The sequence below is a fragment of the Pogona vitticeps genome, chromosome 5 (genome assembly GCF_051106095.1).
Source record: "Pogona vitticeps strain Pit_001003342236 chromosome 5, PviZW2.1, whole genome shotgun sequence".
In the NCBI taxonomy this organism is placed as follows: domain Eukaryota; kingdom Metazoa; phylum Chordata; class Lepidosauria; order Squamata; family Agamidae; genus Pogona; species Pogona vitticeps.
In genome coordinates, this window is record NC_135787.1 from 181,118,191 (window position 1) to 181,136,611 (window position 18,421).

The 18,421-nt window shown below is 44.3% G+C and overlaps 1 protein-coding gene across 1 annotated transcript in view; it reads left to right on the forward strand.

Annotated features, from left to right (window-relative positions):
* The window catches only part of LOC110070394 (tubulin alpha-8 chain), a 23,424-nt gene extending 9,448 nt beyond the window's left edge, over positions 1-13,976 (forward strand). The window contains exons 3-5 of the mRNA XM_072999802.2: positions 591-739; positions 1,881-2,561; positions 10,610-13,976. Of these exons, the coding sequence (XP_072855903.1) occupies positions 591-739; positions 1,881-2,561; positions 10,610-10,903 (1,124 nt within the window). The 3' untranslated portion in view covers positions 10,904-13,976. The remainder of the gene's footprint in view (positions 1-590; positions 740-1,880; positions 2,562-10,609) is intronic.
* The last annotated feature ends 4,445 nt before the right edge of the window (positions 13,977-18,421 follow it).

An 18,421-nucleotide genomic window follows, 5' to 3' on the forward strand; every position in this document is an offset into this window, starting at 1 on the left:
CCACTCTATTCTGGATGGTTTCAGTCTGTCATTGGATTAATTTCTCTTCAGAGTAATTTTACAAACTCTTATCTAAAAGTTTGCAAACTTTCCTTCTCAGGTTTAGACTATCAGGAACCAGCTGAGGCTGTATTAGGCACATGAATGTGCCTAATACTGTGGAGAAACAGTTGAGGAGGTAGCTGCAGAATTTAAAGGTGATCGAGTGTTTTCTTTTCAAATACACATTTCTGTCTCCCTGCCCCACAAAGAAACAAAACAAAAACTTCACTTGCAAGTTAATCCTGTCCTCCTATCTCTTGCCTCCCAACTACCCAGCCAAAAGCAAACTAATTTGCAGCTTATTGTTAGGGGGAAAAGATGTCTTTCAGCTCTTAAGAGAGTTCTGTTTCTGTCTTGTCTGGGTTTTTACACCAGCATATTTTCTAGATTCAGCCTAGGAGGAGCAATATGATTTTTTTAAAATCATAAGGTTCATATGGACCACACTTAGAGCATCATTTCTAAGGTTTTCCATTGAACACATTAATAAAATTGAAGGATGTCCATAAAAGGTACCGTCAATATATGTGTTTTACTTTTGCTAACAGATGAAGTACGGGCTGGAACGTACCGCCAGCTTTTCCACCCTGAACAGCTGATTACTGGCAAGGAAGATGCAGCTAATAATTATGCCCGAGGCCACTACACCATTGGCAAAGAAAGCATTGATATTGTATTGGATCGTATTCGCAAACTGGTCAGTAGAAATAATGTAGCCGTTAGGATGGTCTGGGAGCTGAAAGGGGTAGACATTCAGAGTGCTAGAAATTCTTATTTTAATACACCTCTTTCTACAATGGGTGGTAGCGTCTTTCTAGTAGTCCCAGATGCAGCTGGTCTACTCAAGCAAGAGGTTACATGATAAAACATTGTGGAGGGAATAATTTCTGAATGTAGATTGGGATCATACATTTAAATGCTCCAACATGGAATAATAAACCTCTACACAGAGATATTAGTGTGCAGCAGACGGAGAGCTGGAACATTTCCTTTGACCACTGAGTTTTCTCTACATAGCTGGCTGTATAATGCAGTGGGTTGGAGCAACTGACTGTGGAGCCCCAGTGTGACTTCTGGAAGAAAAGCCAAGCCTTGAGCAAGCTGCATAATTCCTGAGCACCCGCATAAGGAGAGACTGGTGAACCACTTCAGAGTACTCTGACCTAGATAACCCCAGGGAAGGTTCATGATAACTCAGAATAGTACTGAAGGGAAAAAGCTGATCCCACAGCTATAAATATTCAACTATCCAAACAAATTGCACCAGAGTACAGACAGAGTTCTGACTCCTGTCCTCTGAAGATGCCGGCCACAGAGACTGGCAAAACGTTATGAAGAACAACCTTTAGAACAGTGGTCCCCAACCTTGGGCCTCCAGATGTTCTTGGACTACAACTCCCAGAAGCCTTCACCACCATCCTGCTGGCCAGGATTTCTGGGCCTCGAAGTCCAAGAACATCTGGAGGCCCAAAGTTGGAGACCACTGCTTTAGAACACAGCCAAACAGCCCGAAAAACCCACAACAACCATCAGTACTGTTGTTGTTGCTATATGTAGGGATTTTCATTTTAATACACTGGAGCATTTAGTCATGAGACCCCTTACCTTCAGTCTTGATTTGCAGTGTTTGAGAATGATTCGATATGTGATTTGATATTTGTTTAAGACATATGTTTTGTTATTGGTCTTTTGGCTTATTAAAAAAAATCAAATGTTCCCAGGTTTTATTCAAAAACATAATTAAAGAGATTTCAAAACAGTTTAGATTCTTTATTGTAAAAATGATACCTGGAAATGCTTCTTGTGTGATTCACTGTTAATAATATTTCACTTTTCAGACTGACGCCTGCTCTGGACTACAAGGATTCCTGATTTTCCACAGCTTTGGAGGAGGCACAGGCTCAGGCTTTACCTCCTTGCTGATGGAGCGCCTCTCTGTGGACTATGGCAAGAAGTCCAAACTGGAGTTTGCCATCTATCCGGCCCCACAGGTTTCCACGGCTGTGGTGGAGCCCTACAATTCCATCCTGACCACCCACACGACCTTGGAGCATTCCGACTGTGCCTTCATGGTGGACAACGAGGCCATCTACGACATCTGTCGGCGCAATTTGGACATTGAGCGCCCCACTTACACCAACTTGAACCGCCTCATCAGCCAGATCGTTTCCTCCATCACTGCTTCCCTGCGCTTTGACGGTGCCCTCAACGTGGACCTGACCGAGTTCCAGACGAACCTGGTGCCCTACCCTCGCATCCACTTCCCGCTGGTGACCTATGCGCCCATCATCTCCTCTGAGAGGGCCTACCACGAGCAGCTATCTGTGGCCGAGATCACCAGCTCTTGCTTTGAGCCCAACAACCAGATGGTGAAATGTGACCCTCGCCATGGGAAGTACATGGCCTGCTGCATGCTCTACCGTGGCGATGTGGTGCCCAAAGATGTGAATGTAGCCATTGCTGGTATCAAGACCAAGAGAGCAATCCAGTTTGTGGACTGGTGCCCAACTGGCTTCAAGGTGAGCACAGAGAAAGTTATTCATTCTTTTATAGGACTCCACCTTTAAAGCTCTCAGTGCAGCAAATATTAGCAATAGGCAGATCTGCTGTTATTGTTGGTAGAGATGCTGGTTCATCTTGGTTGATGAACCGATTCATGTAAATTTACAGTTTGTGGTAAGTGATGAACCACCAACCACTAAACTGGTGGTTCATCTTGGTTGGTGGTTCATCATGAACCACAAACTGTGAATTTACATGAATCGGTCCGTCAGTTCCTGGGGTGTATTTTTAGACAGCCTGTGTCTGTCTGAAAAAAAAGCTGAGCCCCCCTGCCCTCACAGCCTGCCCCCGCCCCCTCCCCATTTCTCCCATCACCTCCATACCTTGTCCTACTGCCTCAGCTGCCATCTTCGCCATTGTCATCTCCACTGCCATCGCCATCTTTGCAGATGGCAGTGCTGACTTCTATTCTCGCACTCTGGCCTTCTATCACTGCCTATTATGTGGCCCTCTGTGTGAAAAGTTTGGAGAACCCCCTGAACAAGAGTATAGGCAGAGAAGGAAGGCTGGGCTGCCAGAATGGTGGCTTCTGTTCTGGCAGTCTAGCTTGTTCTCTCTGCCTATTGGCCTGCTAATCAGCTTTTTAATGGGTGCATAGGCAGAGAGAGAAGGCTAGGCTGACAGAAAGGAAGCTACCATTCTGTCAGCCTAACCTTCCCTTTCTGCCTAAGGGGACAAATAAAAACCAGGCAAATATTTGTCCCTTCATATTTATTGGGGTCTCTGAAATTGACAAATATGTAGTGATGAATATTCCACAAATCAGAGATTTTCTACAAATATCGTGATTCTTTTTTTACTGTGATGATTGGGATTCCCCATGTGGTTTAATGGATAGAGTGATGGCCTAGGACTCAGGAGAACAGGGTTTGAATCCCTGCTTGGCCATGGAAACTCACTGGGGGAGTAGAACTGCTAAAAAGCACTCCTTAAATGTCTCACTTAACTTGAAAGCCCTATTAGGCTCACTGCAAGTTGGTTCTGACTTGATGGCACAGAACACACACAAAGAATGAGAACTACAACTCAGCTCAGAGGAAACAGGGACAAATTAAGGGGTGACATATTATGTCATAGTTGTTGCTAAGGGTGTTCATCCTGTGAGTTGTGGCTCCAGTACAGCATAGAGCACAAGGCAGCTTCCTGTGTACAGTGGTGCCTCGCTTAGTGAGTGCTTCACTATGCGATGAATTCGCATAGCGAGGGGTCCGGGCGATCGCTGGAGCGTTCGCTCAGCGATGGCCCCTATAGCGTTTTTTCGCTTTGCGGTGATTGTCGCGACTGCCACCTCTTCCTACGTCACCACTAGAGATGACAGGCCACGATCCTTCACACACACACAGTACTTCGCTGCCACCAACCACACATAAACCTGACACTTCAGACTTATTGTGGATTTAAAATAAAAATGAAGATTTATTGATTACAAAAATAAAAATGAAATCACTGATTAAAAGAATTACTTGTCATACTATATTAACAGACCTTCACCCTGCACAGTTCTTAGTTACTTAACACACAGTTACCTAACCTATACCTAACCCTCACACTCTCTAATTCCCCAACAACCAACCCTCAACAACCCTCTCTCTCCTTGTACATCCCCCTTATATACACAAGCTCCACCCCTATAAGACCCACCTCCTGCCTTGCCATAGGCCAGGAAACTCCAGCCTTAGCCAAGACAGGCAGGTGACGTCATGGCACACGTCACATACCTTCCCCCTTTAATAAGTTGTTTTGTGGGGGAAAGCTAAGGTGCTTTTTCCCCAAAACAACTACCACAAACATAAAGCATTACATTTTTTTTTCACAAGTTAACACAATTACCAATATACTTACACTTCCTTCAAACAGCTAAATGAAAACATGCAATGTAAAACATTTATCATACACAATACATAACTTTTCAAACACTTTACATTGCCATATACCATACACAGAGTTCATAAGTCCTTTAGATGTCGTCTTCCGGTCTTCTGGATAAGGCGTCAGCCACACAGTTTATAGTCCCTCTGACCACCTTAACCTCGAAATCATAGTCCTGCAAAAGAAGCGCCCACCTCATCAGTTTACTGTTCTGTGATTTCATAGTCCTCAACCACGATAGAGGTGAGTGATCAGTGCACAAGGTAAAATGTCGACCCCAGATGTAAGCCTTCAGCTTCCGGATCGCAAAGATGATCGCCAAACATTCTTTCTCGATGGTAGAAAGATTCTTCTCCCTGGGAAGCAACTTCTTGCTCAGGTACGCCACTGGATGTTGGTCTCCGCTGTCATCCTGTTGGCACAGTACCGCTCCCACACCGGCATTAGACGCATCTGTGTAGATGATGAACTCTCTGTTGAAGTCAGGAGCATGCAGCACTGGATGGTTGGTTAGAGCATCTTTCAGCTGTCCAAACGCCATCTCGCACTCCTCCGACCAGGAAACGCTGTTGCTGCTCTGCTTCTTTGTCAGGTCTGATAAAGGTGCAGCAATCTCACTGAAACCGGGTATAAACCTTCTGTAATACCCTGCCAGACCTAGAAAGGACCTCACTTTCTTTTTAGTGGTAGGTCTGGGCCAATTCACGATTGCTTCTACCTTGGCCTCTAAAGGTTTGATTAGGCCTCCTCCCACTATGTGACCTAGGTACTTCATCTCCGAGTTACCTAGCTGACACTTACTAGCTTTAACAGTTAAGCCAGCATCTTTCAATCTTTGTAGCACTAACTCTAGATGATGTAGGCGATCTTGCCAGGTGTTGCTAAAGACCCCTATGTCATCGATATAAGCTACTGTGAAGTCACTAAGCCCTTTCAGAGTATGGTCCATGAGCCTTTGAAACGTTGCTGGTGAGTTTCTCAGGCCAAAACTGAGGACCCGGAACTCAAACAGGCCAAATGGACTGCAAAATGCGGTTTTCTCTTGGTCCTGAGGATCAATTCTCACCTGCCAAAAACCTTTAACTAGGTCTAAGCAGGAGATGTACCTACACCCCCCAATGGTTTCTAAGAGGTCATCAAGCCTGGGCATAGGATATGCATCAGGTTTGGTTACTGCGTTTAGCTTTCTGTAATCAACGCAGAACCTCACACTGCCGTCCGGCTTGTCCACCAAAACTATCGGGGCTGACCAAGCACTAGAAGAAGGTACAATAATCTGATCCTTTAACATTTCATCCAGTTCCTTCCTAACTTTTTCTACATATGGCCCTGTTACTCTATAAGGGGTTACAGATTGAGGGGAAGCATTCCCTGTGTCAATCTTGTGTAACACACCCTTGGCCACACCAGGTTTGCTTGAGAAAACTTCACGATATCTTGTCACTAGTGCTAAAAGATGATTATGTTGTTCAGTGGATAGGGTAGGGCTAATCTGCACATCCTGTGGATTATATTTTTGCTGCCCTCTCCCTTCCCAAAAGGGTAATTCAGGCTCCTCCTTGCCAGCAGCTTTCATGGCAAACAGCACATGATTGGTCTCTCTGTAATAAGGCTTCAGGGCATTGATATGAACAACTCTCCTGCCTGAACCTTCCTCGTCCTCAATAACATAATTGAGGTCACTTATTTTCTCAACCACTCTGTAAGGACCATCCCATTTAAGTTGTAACTTGTTCCCTTTTATGGGCCTCAGCCTGAGAACATCATCTCCTGGGTTGAACTGACGTTCTCTTGCCTTTCGGTCATACCATTGCTTTTGTTTGGCCTTTTTAGTGGTTAAGTTTTCCACAGCCAAATCCATATTCCGCTTTAGGCAATTCATTAGGGAGTCAATATAAGCTACCACGTTTTGTGGATCATCCTCAAAGCATTGCTCCCAATTTTGCCTGATCAAATCTAGCGGTCCCCTCACTTGCCTTCCAAATAACAATTCAAAGGGACTGAAGCCAGTGCTCTCTTGGGGTACTGATCTATAAGCATAAAGGAGCAGCTGTAACTTTTGGTCCCAGTTATTTGGATTCTCTTGTAAATATGCTCTGATTATTCTTATAAGAGTTCCATTAAATCTTTCTGTTAACCCGTTGCTTTCTGGGTGATAAGGGGAAGTTTCCAGGTGTTTAATCCCACAAATTTGCCATAACCTCTTCATTAGTCTGGATGTAAAAGAGGTTCCTAAATCTGTGATTATTTCAGAAGGAAAACCCATCCTACTCATGTAATTCACTAAGGCTTCTGCTACAGTCTGGGTCTCTATATTACGTAATGGGATCGCTTCTGGATATCTCGTGGCATGGTCTACTATAGTTAAAATAAATCTGTTCCCCCTCTTAGTGGCATTGGGCAATGGACCTATGATATCCACCCCTAGACGTGTAAAAGGAGTTGAAATCACTGGTAATGGGCATAGTTTTGCTCTAGTTTTATCACAGTTAGAGCCCTGTCTCTGACAAATATGGCATCTTTGACAGAAACTCTTAATATGTTTACCCATATCAGGCCAGTAAAAGTTTTGGGCTATTCTTTGTTTGGTCTTGTTGATCCCCATATGAGCTGAGAAAATGTCTGCATGTCCCTTTTCCAGAATCATAGGGCGATATTTCTCAGGCACCACCAACTGTCTCTTAACTTCAGGCCCCCCTTTTGAAATATTGTTCAGTTTTTCCCTATACAGTAAACCACCCTTGATAATAAAACGTTCAGGGCACTCAGGTGATAAATCTTTATCAGTCACCTTTGCAAAACAATCTTTTAAGGTGGGATCTGCTGTTTGTTCCTTGACAAAGAGGCTTTTCTGAGGTATTTCAACTGAGAATGCCTCAGGTTGTGGTACAAATTTCTCTGGCTCTTGAGAGTCATTCCCACTACTGGCTTCACTTTGTACTGATTGTGCACGTGTTACCACTAGGGCACTCTTGACATGCTTTGTTAAGTCATTACCAATAAGAAAAGGGGTAGGGATCTCAGAAGACACCCCCACTCTCCACAGTCCCTTCCAACCTTGATATTCAATTTTCAAGTCAGCTACAGGTAGTGAAACTAGTTCTGACCCAATCCCTTTCACAGATAGAGTCTGGTCAGCAATCATACAACTTTGTGGTACTATGTCTGAGTGGCATATGGAAATTTCAGAACAGGTGTCTCTCAAAGCTGAATAGTCATTTTCAAAAACTTTTATCCTGTCCCCAGCAGATTCCAGTAAAGCAGCATTGGTCTGTATGTAATAGCAATGGACAACTTCAGCGAGAGGTAGCTCCTTCAATGTATCCAATTCAGAGCTCCTAACTGCCTCTGCCTGGGTTTCCATGACAACAGAGCTTTCACTAGAAGAAGCTTGAGGTTTACTCTGAACACAAAATACAGCCTTTGCTTCTTTTACATTAACTTTCTGAGGTGGAATTTCTTTATTTTGCCTTGTATTAAAACATTGTGAAGCAATGTGGCCTTTCTTTTTGCAAATGAAGCAGATTCTCTCCCCCCATGAGCTTTTCCCATCAAATCTCTCAAGTTTCTCTTTTCCCTCCAAAACTTGTTTACTGTGCTGGCCCTGTTCTGAGGGCTTTTCACTAAAATGGCCGCCTACTTTAGTCTGTCTCTGTGCTTGTTCTTTAGAGAACTTTGGGTCCCATGTTTTCCTCACACTTCTCCCCTCATAACAACTAGGACCCCTTATTTGAGAAATAAAATCAGCTATTTGAGCAGCGTTTCTAACATCAGTTGGTTTTCGTTCTTGAACTAAAAATTTAAGTTCCCCATGGAGTAAGGAATAAAACTGCTCCAGGCCCACAACATTTTTCAATTCCTGAAAGGTTTTTACATTCTCCTGTTCAAGCCACCTATCTAAACACTTTTCTAAGTTAAAACCCAGTTGGGTATAAGATTCATCTGCTCTTTTAGAAAGTTTTCTGAACTTCATTCTGAGATGTTCTGAGTTAATGCCAAAACGATTGTAAACCATTTTTTTGTACTCTGAATAATCTTTACTGAGCTCAACTGGCATATCAGCATACACGTCAGCCATTTTTCCACTCAGGAGAGACCTCAAAATTATCATTTTCTCTGTTTCCCTCACAGAAAAATCAGCACAACTTCGTTCAAAGATTTTAAGGAAGTTTTCAGGACAATCCCCCTGTTTATATGTAGGAAATTTCTTCAAATCTGATTTTGATAACTGGCTTGGTTCAGTACCAGAATCTCTGTTGTTGTTGTTGTTTTGGTTCAGTATTTCCAATTTCCTAAGTTCAAAAGCCATCCTCTCTCTCTCCAATCTTTCTTCTCTTTCCATCTTCTCTTTCTCTAGGGCAATTCTTTCCCTTTCTATTCTTTCCTCCTTTTCTATTTGTCTCATTTGAAATTCATGTGCCTGGGCTAATTGAATTTTCTTAATTTCTGATAACTGTTCACCATTAGCTTCTTCCTGCACTGAGGCAACTCTTCCCTCACCATTAGACTCATCCCCAGACCAGTCTGACATTGCTTGGTCTCTTTGTTCACTCACTTCTGCCATTTGACTGCGCGTGAGAGGCATTTTAATCACACAGGAGGCTCTTTTCTATTTTCAAGCCTCTGTTTAAAACGTCACTTTTTTTTTTTTTTCCTGTGCTAAGGTCTGACACTCTCTAACAGGGTATATCAACAGATATGGCTAGGCTTGTTACTGTAGTCTCTAATGGCTTCTGCCCCTTCACTGGGCCTCTTGCCAGATTTAGAGCTACTTTAATTTTTTTTTGCCCTTGGCTCTGCTTTCAAATCCACCACAGCTTCACCCTCTCTCAGGTTCTGTAGTTCACCAGAGAGATCCCAAATCTTCGCTGCCCTTGGTCAGTCTGTCCCTTCCGAGTTCTCCCAACTCTGGACCCTCAGACCAAGTCACAACAGCCTCCTACTTTTGGGTCAATCTCCCTCACAAAATGGACCTTCTAGAGCTCATAAGTCAGTACCCTCACTCTGAAGTTTAGGTGCCTCTCTACTAGATCTGCTCCCCCCTGGAGACAAATCCTAGAGAGTTACCCACACCCCACTTCAGGTGCTCCTAACTGAAATCCTTTTGCTCTGGTCACACTAGCCAAGGCTTTTCTGGGCAACTGGGCAACTGGACAACTCGTATCCCACACGCTGGCACCAGTTTTGTCGCGACTGCCACCTCTTCCTACGTCACCACTAGAGATGACAGGCCACGATCCTTCACACACACACAGTACTTCGCTGCCACCAACCACACATAAACCTGACACTTCAGACTTATTGTGGATTTAAAATAAAAATGAAGATTTATTGATTACAAAAATAAAAATGAAATCACTGATTAAAAGAATTACTTGTCATACTATATTAACAGACCTTCACCCTGCACAGTTCTTAGTTACTTAACACACAGTTACCTAACCTATACCTAACCCTCACACTCTCTAATTCCCCAACAACCAACCCTCAACAACCCTCTCTCTCCTTGTACATCCCCCTTATATACACAAGCTCCACCCCTATAAGACCCACCTCCTGCCTTGCCATAGGCCAGGAAACTCCAGCCTTAGCCAAGACAGGCAGGTGACGTCATGGCACACGTCACAATGATCGCTAAGCAATTTGCTTAGCGATTTTCGCAGAGCGAAGCGGGGAGAACAGCTGATCGGCGGTTCCAAAATGGCCGCCAGAAGGTCCGCGCCACATTTTCGCGCCCTGCCCTCGCTTACTGAGGGCGCGAAAATGGCGGCGCTATGGAAAAACATCGCTTAACGGTGAGTTTTAAAGCCATAGGAACGCATTGAACGAAGTTCAATGAGTTTCTATGGCTTTTTTATTTCCGTTTAGCGATGTTTTCGCATAGCGAAGGTTAATCCGGAACGGATTAACCTCGCTATGCGAGGCACCACTGTACTTATTTCATGATTCCACCACAATCTTCAAGGAGCTACCTGTATTTGCTACTAGATGGAAGCAGGCTGCTAACATTTCACCCATCACGATTCACAATGTCGCCATCCAGGTATCTTTCCTTGCCCATTTTATCAAGTGCTACATGTTTTCCCCTCTGAATTTCTATTTCTTCAATAATCTTTAACCTTCTTCTTTCTTCCAGGTTGGCATCAACTACCAGCCCCCCACAGTAGTCCCGGGAGGGGATCTTGCTCAAGTGCAACGTGCCGTTTGTATGCTCAGCAACACCACAGCCATTGCGGAGGCCTGGGCAAGGCTGGACCACAAATTTGACCTGATGTTTGCCAAGCGAGCTTTTGTGCACTGGTATGTTGGTGAAGGCATGGAGGAAGGAGAATTTGCCGAGGCACGGGAAGATTTAGCTGCACTGGAAAAAGACTATGAAGAAGTAGGAACCGACTCCTTTGAGGATGAAAATGATGGAGAAGAATTTTAAAACTGCAGGTTGTCCTGGCCGAGGATGAAGAGGTTCCTTGGCAGCTGTTCATTGCACTCAGATGTAGTGCACCAGACCTTTTGCTGTACAGCTTCTGTTCATTGGTTGGAAACAGAAGAGGAAAGAAGAGAAGATGTACAGCAGAATGGTCTGGTACATTGCATCCTATATCCATCCTGCAGCATATGTGAAAATTAGAACATCAACTTGAGAAGCTATACCCTGTGATTTCTTTTCCTACGCCATTTATTATAAGAAAGTCCATTCTGCTACATCCCTAGCTGTTGTAGCTCAGGGATAGCTTTGCATGCAGAAGGTCACGCAGGTTTAAATCCTGCTGCCTCTGGGCAGAACTAGGAACGATTGCTGCTTGAAACTCTTGAGAAGCATTATTACAAAACACAGTTGACCATGCTGCCTAGATGGACCAACAATCTGATCTAGTACAAGGCAGTTTCCTATGTACTCTCAGCAGGCCAAGCAAAATTAAGATGGATGTTAACATCACTGTGTTCTAAAGTGGGCTGCTTATATTTATATTAGAGATTGGGGATTCGTCTTCATAGACAAAGCCGAATCGCAGGTGGCCAGCCCAATTTGTACCCACCAGTCCACTTACCATGCAGTGCGCAGCACACCAATCGTGGCAGTAGCATGACTGGCCACAGTAGCATGGCCACTCAATGGCTGAGTGGGGAGATCTGTCCTCCCGCCCCCTTGCCAGAGTGGCCGGCTGAGCAGGGAGGTGGGTTTGCAGCAGCCGGGCTACTACTGCAATTGGTGCGCTGATGATGATGCTGGCCAGGCACACTGCTCAGTAAGTCAACCAACAGGTTCTGGGGTGCATTTGTAAATTGGGCTGGCCACCTGTGTCAGTGGGATTTGTCTTCATCTACAAAGACAAATCCCACATCTCTAATATATATACTACCCCATAAAGCTGAAAGCTCTCTCTGGGTGGTTTATAATGTAATTATGCAAGCTACACATTCCCCCTCCTCAGCAAGCAGGGTACTCAGTTTACCAATTGTGGAAGGATGGAAGGCGGAGTGAACCTCGAGCTGGCTACCTGGGATTTAACTTGGGCTGTGAACAGAGTTTTGGCTGCAGTACTGCAGTTTAATTGCTGGGCCATGAAGCTCCTCTCTGTTATAGGGCAGGTTTTCAACCTTTTCCTGCCAACCTAGCAATTCGAAAGCATGCAAATGCAAGTAGATAAATAGGTACCACCTTGGTGGGAAGGTAACGGCATTCCATGTCTAAGTCGCACTGGGCACGTGACCATGGAAACTGTCTTTGGACAAACGCTGGCTCTACAGCTTGGAAGCAGGGTTGAGCACCACCCCCTGGAGTCAGACATGACTGGACTAACTGTCAAGCAGAACCTTTACCTTTACCTTTCAACCTTTGGTCCTTCAAACTTGTTGAACTTCAGCTCCCAGAAGCCTCAGCCAGCACAGCCAAGGATTGGGCTTTCTGGGAATCAAAGTTTCAAACAGTTGGAATGTCAAAGGTTGAGATGGGCACTAATCTTAGTTCGGATGTTTGTGCCGGTTCATACGCACTGCACCACAGGTGCTGCATGTTTCCTTCCTCCATCTCCCCAGTTGGATCCCCCACTCATCAGCTGGCACACGATCCTCTCCTCCTCTTCCTCAAATGTTTGACCAGTCTCCGGTAAGAGCATGGGCTGATCACCCACTCAGACAAGGAGGCAGAAAAGGCCACCTATGCTCCTACCGGGTACTGGTCTAACAGCTGAAGAGGAGGAGAGGAGTGTGCACCAACTGGTGAATGGGTGAGTGGCCAGGGAGGCTGGGAAAGGAAATGCTTGGCTATATGTATGAACTGGCACGGATCCCTGAACAGACGTTCGTGGTAGTTGAGAAGCAGGATTCTAGAACAGCAGTGGGAAAAGTACAATGGGGACTGCCAGCTGGTCTCTGGATGAACTGTAGGACAGTGCTGAGGATTTCTTGCTCCCAATATTTGGTTTTTTAAATAATGCCAGCAACAAATGAATATGAACTAATTTAAAGTGGACTGTTGTGTGAAAAGGTGATGAGCTCTTGTTTAGTTTCAGCACTCTGAATGATTTCTTGGACTTGGGCTTCTCTAATTCTATATACTGAATATTTCTTCGGCATCCAGCTCTACTTATTGGTTTTTAGAAGAAAAACAAAGTCAAACCCCTACAGGTCTGAAATTTGCCTACACATCTTCTAGAGCAGTGGTCCCCAACCTTGGGCCTCCAGATGTTTTTGGACTGCAACTCCCAGAAGCCTTCACCACCACCTCTGCTGGCCAGGATTTCTGGGAGTTGAAGTCCAAGAACGTCTGGAGGCCCAAGGTTGGGGACCACTGTTCTAGAGGACCTTGGCAGCACTGGAAACAGGGGTGATAGTACTCCTTAATTATCTGGCAACATTTCCAGGGTTTTCTAGGTACTTAGAAGTGGTTGACCATTCCCTTCTTCCGGGGGTGCCCTGGGACTGTGCAGCCTGCCCAAGGCCACACAGGCTGGCTCTTCTCCCAGGAGGCAGAGTGGAGAACTGAACTCTAAGTCTCTGGCTCTGCAACCACATACTTAAACCACTGAGATCTCCAACCAGTTCAGTACTCCTTAACAGCACATAATTTTCAGCAGTCCCTAAACTCCAGACCTAGAGTCAGGAACTGCATGGCAAGGGAGCCAAAATGGGCAGTGCCAAGGAAAAACACAGGAAGATGGTGTTAAATCTTAGCAAGTGCTCACGGGAAACAAAGGCTGCACACTTTTCTTGGATCTTCCCCACTCAGTGGGCTTGCTAGATGAATCTAGCCTTGTAAAAAGTTACTTTCTTTGGACTGCATCTCCCAGAATTTCTCAGACATTGGTTAGCTCAGTAGTTGAGGTTCTGGCTGTGGAGCCAGAGGTTGTGAGCTTGATTCCCCCACTGTGCCTCCTTGACAGGAGCTGGACTTGATTATCCATAGGGTCCCTTCCAGCTCTGCAGTTCTAAGATGATGATGAAGATGATTTTCCCAGCTAGGGGATTCTGGGAACTCTGATCCAAAAAATTACTTTCCCAAACTCAGAGGGGGGGAATAAAACTGAACATTCAGGTCGGTGAGCCCAGATTTCCGCATTGCCCAAGCCCTGGAGAGCCTGATTTTCTAGCAACTATTCCTTATTTTGCCTTTTGAAGAACTTTAGAAAGGATGTTGGGTCTTCTGTTGTTGTCATATGGCACTCAGAGGTGCTGGGCTTCCTGTTTCAGCTATGTCCCCTTGGTTTTGTAGAAGTCAGAATGCTGAGAAAGGACATAGAACGTTCTTGGCTTTAATGCAGTGGTCCCCAACCTTGGGCCTCCAGATGTTCTTGGCCTACAACTCCCAGAAGCCTTCAGCAACATCTCTGCTGGCCAGGATTTCTGGGAGTTGAAGCCCAAGAACATCTGGAGGCCCAAGGTTGGGGGCCACTGCTTTAATGTACATGTATGTAAATTTATGGTCTAAATGTGGAGTGAATGCAAAATGCTCATGGACTCCCTCCCTTCCTTTCACATTCTCTCCTAACCATCTATCCAAAGAGTCAGTGTCACTAAATGGGTTTGAACTGCAGCTATTTTTTTAAGAACACCCAAGTCCACCAGATTAAACATTGCAAAGAAGTAGAAACAGTTTGTTCACACACACAGTGTGTCCGAACCAAATACAAAACAAAGTAAACAAATGCAATTTACTGTCATCCAAGAAGACCTTTCCAGTGTGTCTGCATTTTAATAGGGTCCTTTGGTTCAGGATTCACATAGAAGCTTATCGAAACACTGCAAAAGAGGCGGTCGCAGAAAATGAGATTTTATGTGTGTTATAAATAGCAATGTAATAAGGTCTGCCAGCTGGAGGGGGAAGTGTACTATAATTTAATTCAGGTCTGCATGTGAAAGAAGCAGCAGGTGAATCTTTAAACTGGGAAGGAGACCTGTTTCTAATCCATTCAGAAGACTGGCTAACAATAGTTCCCATGTGTTGAAAGGAACCTCCAGCACCATTTCTGGATCCATTGACTTTTTCTTCTCCAAATCTGACAACACAAATTAATGCAGGAACAACTTCCGCTAAATGCAGTGGCTAAGAGCCACATAATTTTTGCACAGGGCTGCTGTTAAAATTTCCAGCATTTTAAGTGCCATCTGTCAGATCTGCTTCCCCCCCCCCCCGATTCCTGCATTGAACAAGGAGTTGGATTCAGTGGCCCCTTCTAACTCAATTATTCTATTATTCTACGATTTTAACCTTAATTTGCTCTTCCTTTAGCGCAGGCATGATGTCTGGGGGAGGCTTGGAATTGTAGTCCACGAAAGTAACTTTTCCAGCTCTGAGATGCATCTACACTCTTCAGATATCTGGTGGAGAGGTTGAGTTTCTCCACACAGGTCTCAAAAGGTAAACGGCACCTCTGAAAAAGATTTGCCCCATGAAGGAACTATATATACTTTCCCCTATGTTTGCTTTTTAAAGGTTATATGATCTATATTTTTAAAATGAAATTGAGTCAAAGGTGATCCTGCTGAGCAGTTTTCACATTTATTACACCTTTTTAAGAGGGACGTGGTGGTGCTGCAGGCTAAACCGCAGAAGCCTGTGCTGCAGGGTCAGAGGACCAAGCAGTCGTAAGATCGAATCCACGCGACAGAGTGAGCTCCCGTCGCTTGTCCCAGCTCCCGCCAACCTAGCGGTTCGAAAGCATGCAAATGCAAGTACTGTAGATAAATAGGGACCACTTCGGTGGGAAGGTAACAGCGTTCCGTGTCTAAGTCGCACTGGCCATGTGACCACGGAAGATTGTCTTCGGACAAAACGCTGGCTCTATGGCTTGGAAACAGGGATGGGCAGCGCCCCCTAGAGTCAAACATGACTGGACAAAAATTGTCAAGGGGAACCTTTACCTTTACAGATATGTTTTAGAATGTATGGAAGTGAGAGCTGGACCATAAAGAAGGGTGACCAGTGAAGAATTGATGCTTTTGAATTGTGATGCTGGAGGAGGCTCTTGAGAGTCCCCTGGACTGCAAAGAGAACAAACCTATCCATTCTAAAAGAAATCAACCCTGAGTGCTCACTGGAAGGACAGATCCTGAAGCTGAGGCTCCAATACTTTGGCCATCTCATGAGAAGAGAAGACTCCCTGGAAAAGACTCTGATGTTGGGAAAGTGTGAAGGCAAGAGGAGAAGGGGACGACCAAGGATGAGATGGTTGGACAGTGCCACCGAAGCTACCAACATGAATTTGACCCAACTCTGGGAGGCAGTGGAAAACAGGAGGGCCTGCCGTGCTCTGGTCCATGGGGTCACAAAGAGTCAGACACGACTTAATGACTAAACAACAACAACAATACCTTTAAAGGCAGAGATGATCTAATCCTTTTGTTCTAAGCCTAACGATGGAATGGATAGCAGTGGTTTATGTTCAGTGGCTTTCTGATGTTTTAACAGTCCAAAGGTACCACACAAACACAGACATTATTGTTGTTGTGTACCATCTCATGTTGGAATTGAGTTATAACAACCCTAATAGCACTTTCAAGCTTATGTGTAAGGAGTGGTTTACCCACTTCCACTCCCAACTTCCCATGAGTTTCCATGGCTAAGCAACCCAAACTTCCTGGGTTCCAGGACATCATTCAATCCACACAGCCCTTACACGTCCCCTTTTCAACAGAGGGGCTACTCTGCTTTTTTTAATAAACAAGAACAAAACTTGCCCTCCTAACTCACCACACTAGATTATTGTTTGCCAAGCTCTCTTCATGCAGCCTTGCCAAGACTTCAGCACAGCAGATGATGGAAATTGCCTAGGCTGAGCTCCTCCTCTTCTGTAACTTTGGTTTATATTTGCTTTCCTGACATGCCACAGCCAAGAAATGAAACTTAAACAAGTTATGTTGGGTGTGGTCTCCGTGAGCCGAGGTTATCTCACAGCCCAGGGATTCGGCCACAAAACTCCAACAATGGAACTCCAGTGGATAACGAGAAAGAGAGCATCAAGGAATCCTTATACTGGATCAGTATTAGATAATACTCTGCATGGGTTCTGTCTTCAGAAATCCACCGGTGCTTGGGAACTCATCAAATTTCAAGAAACCATGGGCTGATCTCAAAGAAAAAAGTGCTGCAGGATCAATACCACTCTAGAAACATCTTTCTTCTTTTGACTGCAATCCTAAATGCATTTTTATGAGGTACTTTTCAGTGATGTTCCCCCTAAACATCCTTTAAGGAGAGTAAGGTCAAGGGTCATTGCTCCTGGGTTACGTAAGACCTAGGCAGCTACAGTATATGTGTTGCAAGCAAGCCCGAAAATAAGACCCAACCTGAAAATAAGCCCTAGTATGATTTTTCAGGATGCTCGTAATATAAGCCCTACCCCAAAAATAAGCCCCAGTTAAGTGAAACCCCGCCCTCTACCACTGTGTAGCAACAGAAGAAGATGACATGGCTGTATTTGAATAAATGTAGATTGTTGTACATGAAAAAAACAAAATATCCCCTGAAATAAGCCCTAATGCATTTTTGGAGCAAAAATTAATAGAAGACCCTGTCTTATTTTTCGGGAAACATGGTAGTAGGGTTGCCAAATTCCAGAAATACTTGGATTTCCCTGTTGCTGTGCCTTTTAAAATATTGTAATAGTAATTTGTTTTGCAGCAGGTCAAGCTTTCACAACAAGGAGAGAAATATTTTCCCCTTCTGAATGTCCACAAATCCAACCAATATTAATAGTGTAGGGTTTTCTTTTTTTAAAATGGGAAGACGTGCGCAGAAGTGCTCAGAATCTGAACTTCTTATACAATCTCGGGGATAAGACCAGTTCGGAATATACAGCTCCGTATTTCTGTGCCTGAAAAAATATGGACCTTATTTTATATTATTTATAGAATACAATTGATTTCTTCCATATTCCTCATGTAACAATCAAATGCAGAGAGTGTCATCCTTATTATGCGGATAAGACAAGAGGAAGTCTAGCCATGTAGAAACATGATTTGATGAACAAAGGTTCATACGCTCAGAGGCACTTCTCCACAGTATATTTGGGAAAAGAAAAATTCCAATATGCACACTAGCAGTGCTGGCCTAAGTATGTTTAGTCAATAGTAAATCATGCTAATTGCGATGTTGCCAACTATCTAGTAAGTGCTTAGCAGTCTCTTGCAGGCATAGGCAGAAAGCAGAGCAAGACTTACTGGTAGATGAGTGGGCAATTTACAATAAATTGGTAAAACTGCTGGATTCCTTTTGTAAAAACAAAAAATAAGAAAATACTCATTTCCCTTCTTATTAGACAGTAGGTTTTTGCTAGAGAAGAGTCCCCACTGGATTGGTTGCTCAAGTCAACACTCAGGTAAAACCCACTGAACCAGCCAGGAAACAGCATGGTGGCCAGATTAAGATAATGATAGATTTCCTGTGGCTTTAATAGTTGTGTGAATAAAGACATTCCAAGAGGTGTGGTGTGTATTAAAAGTTGCACCT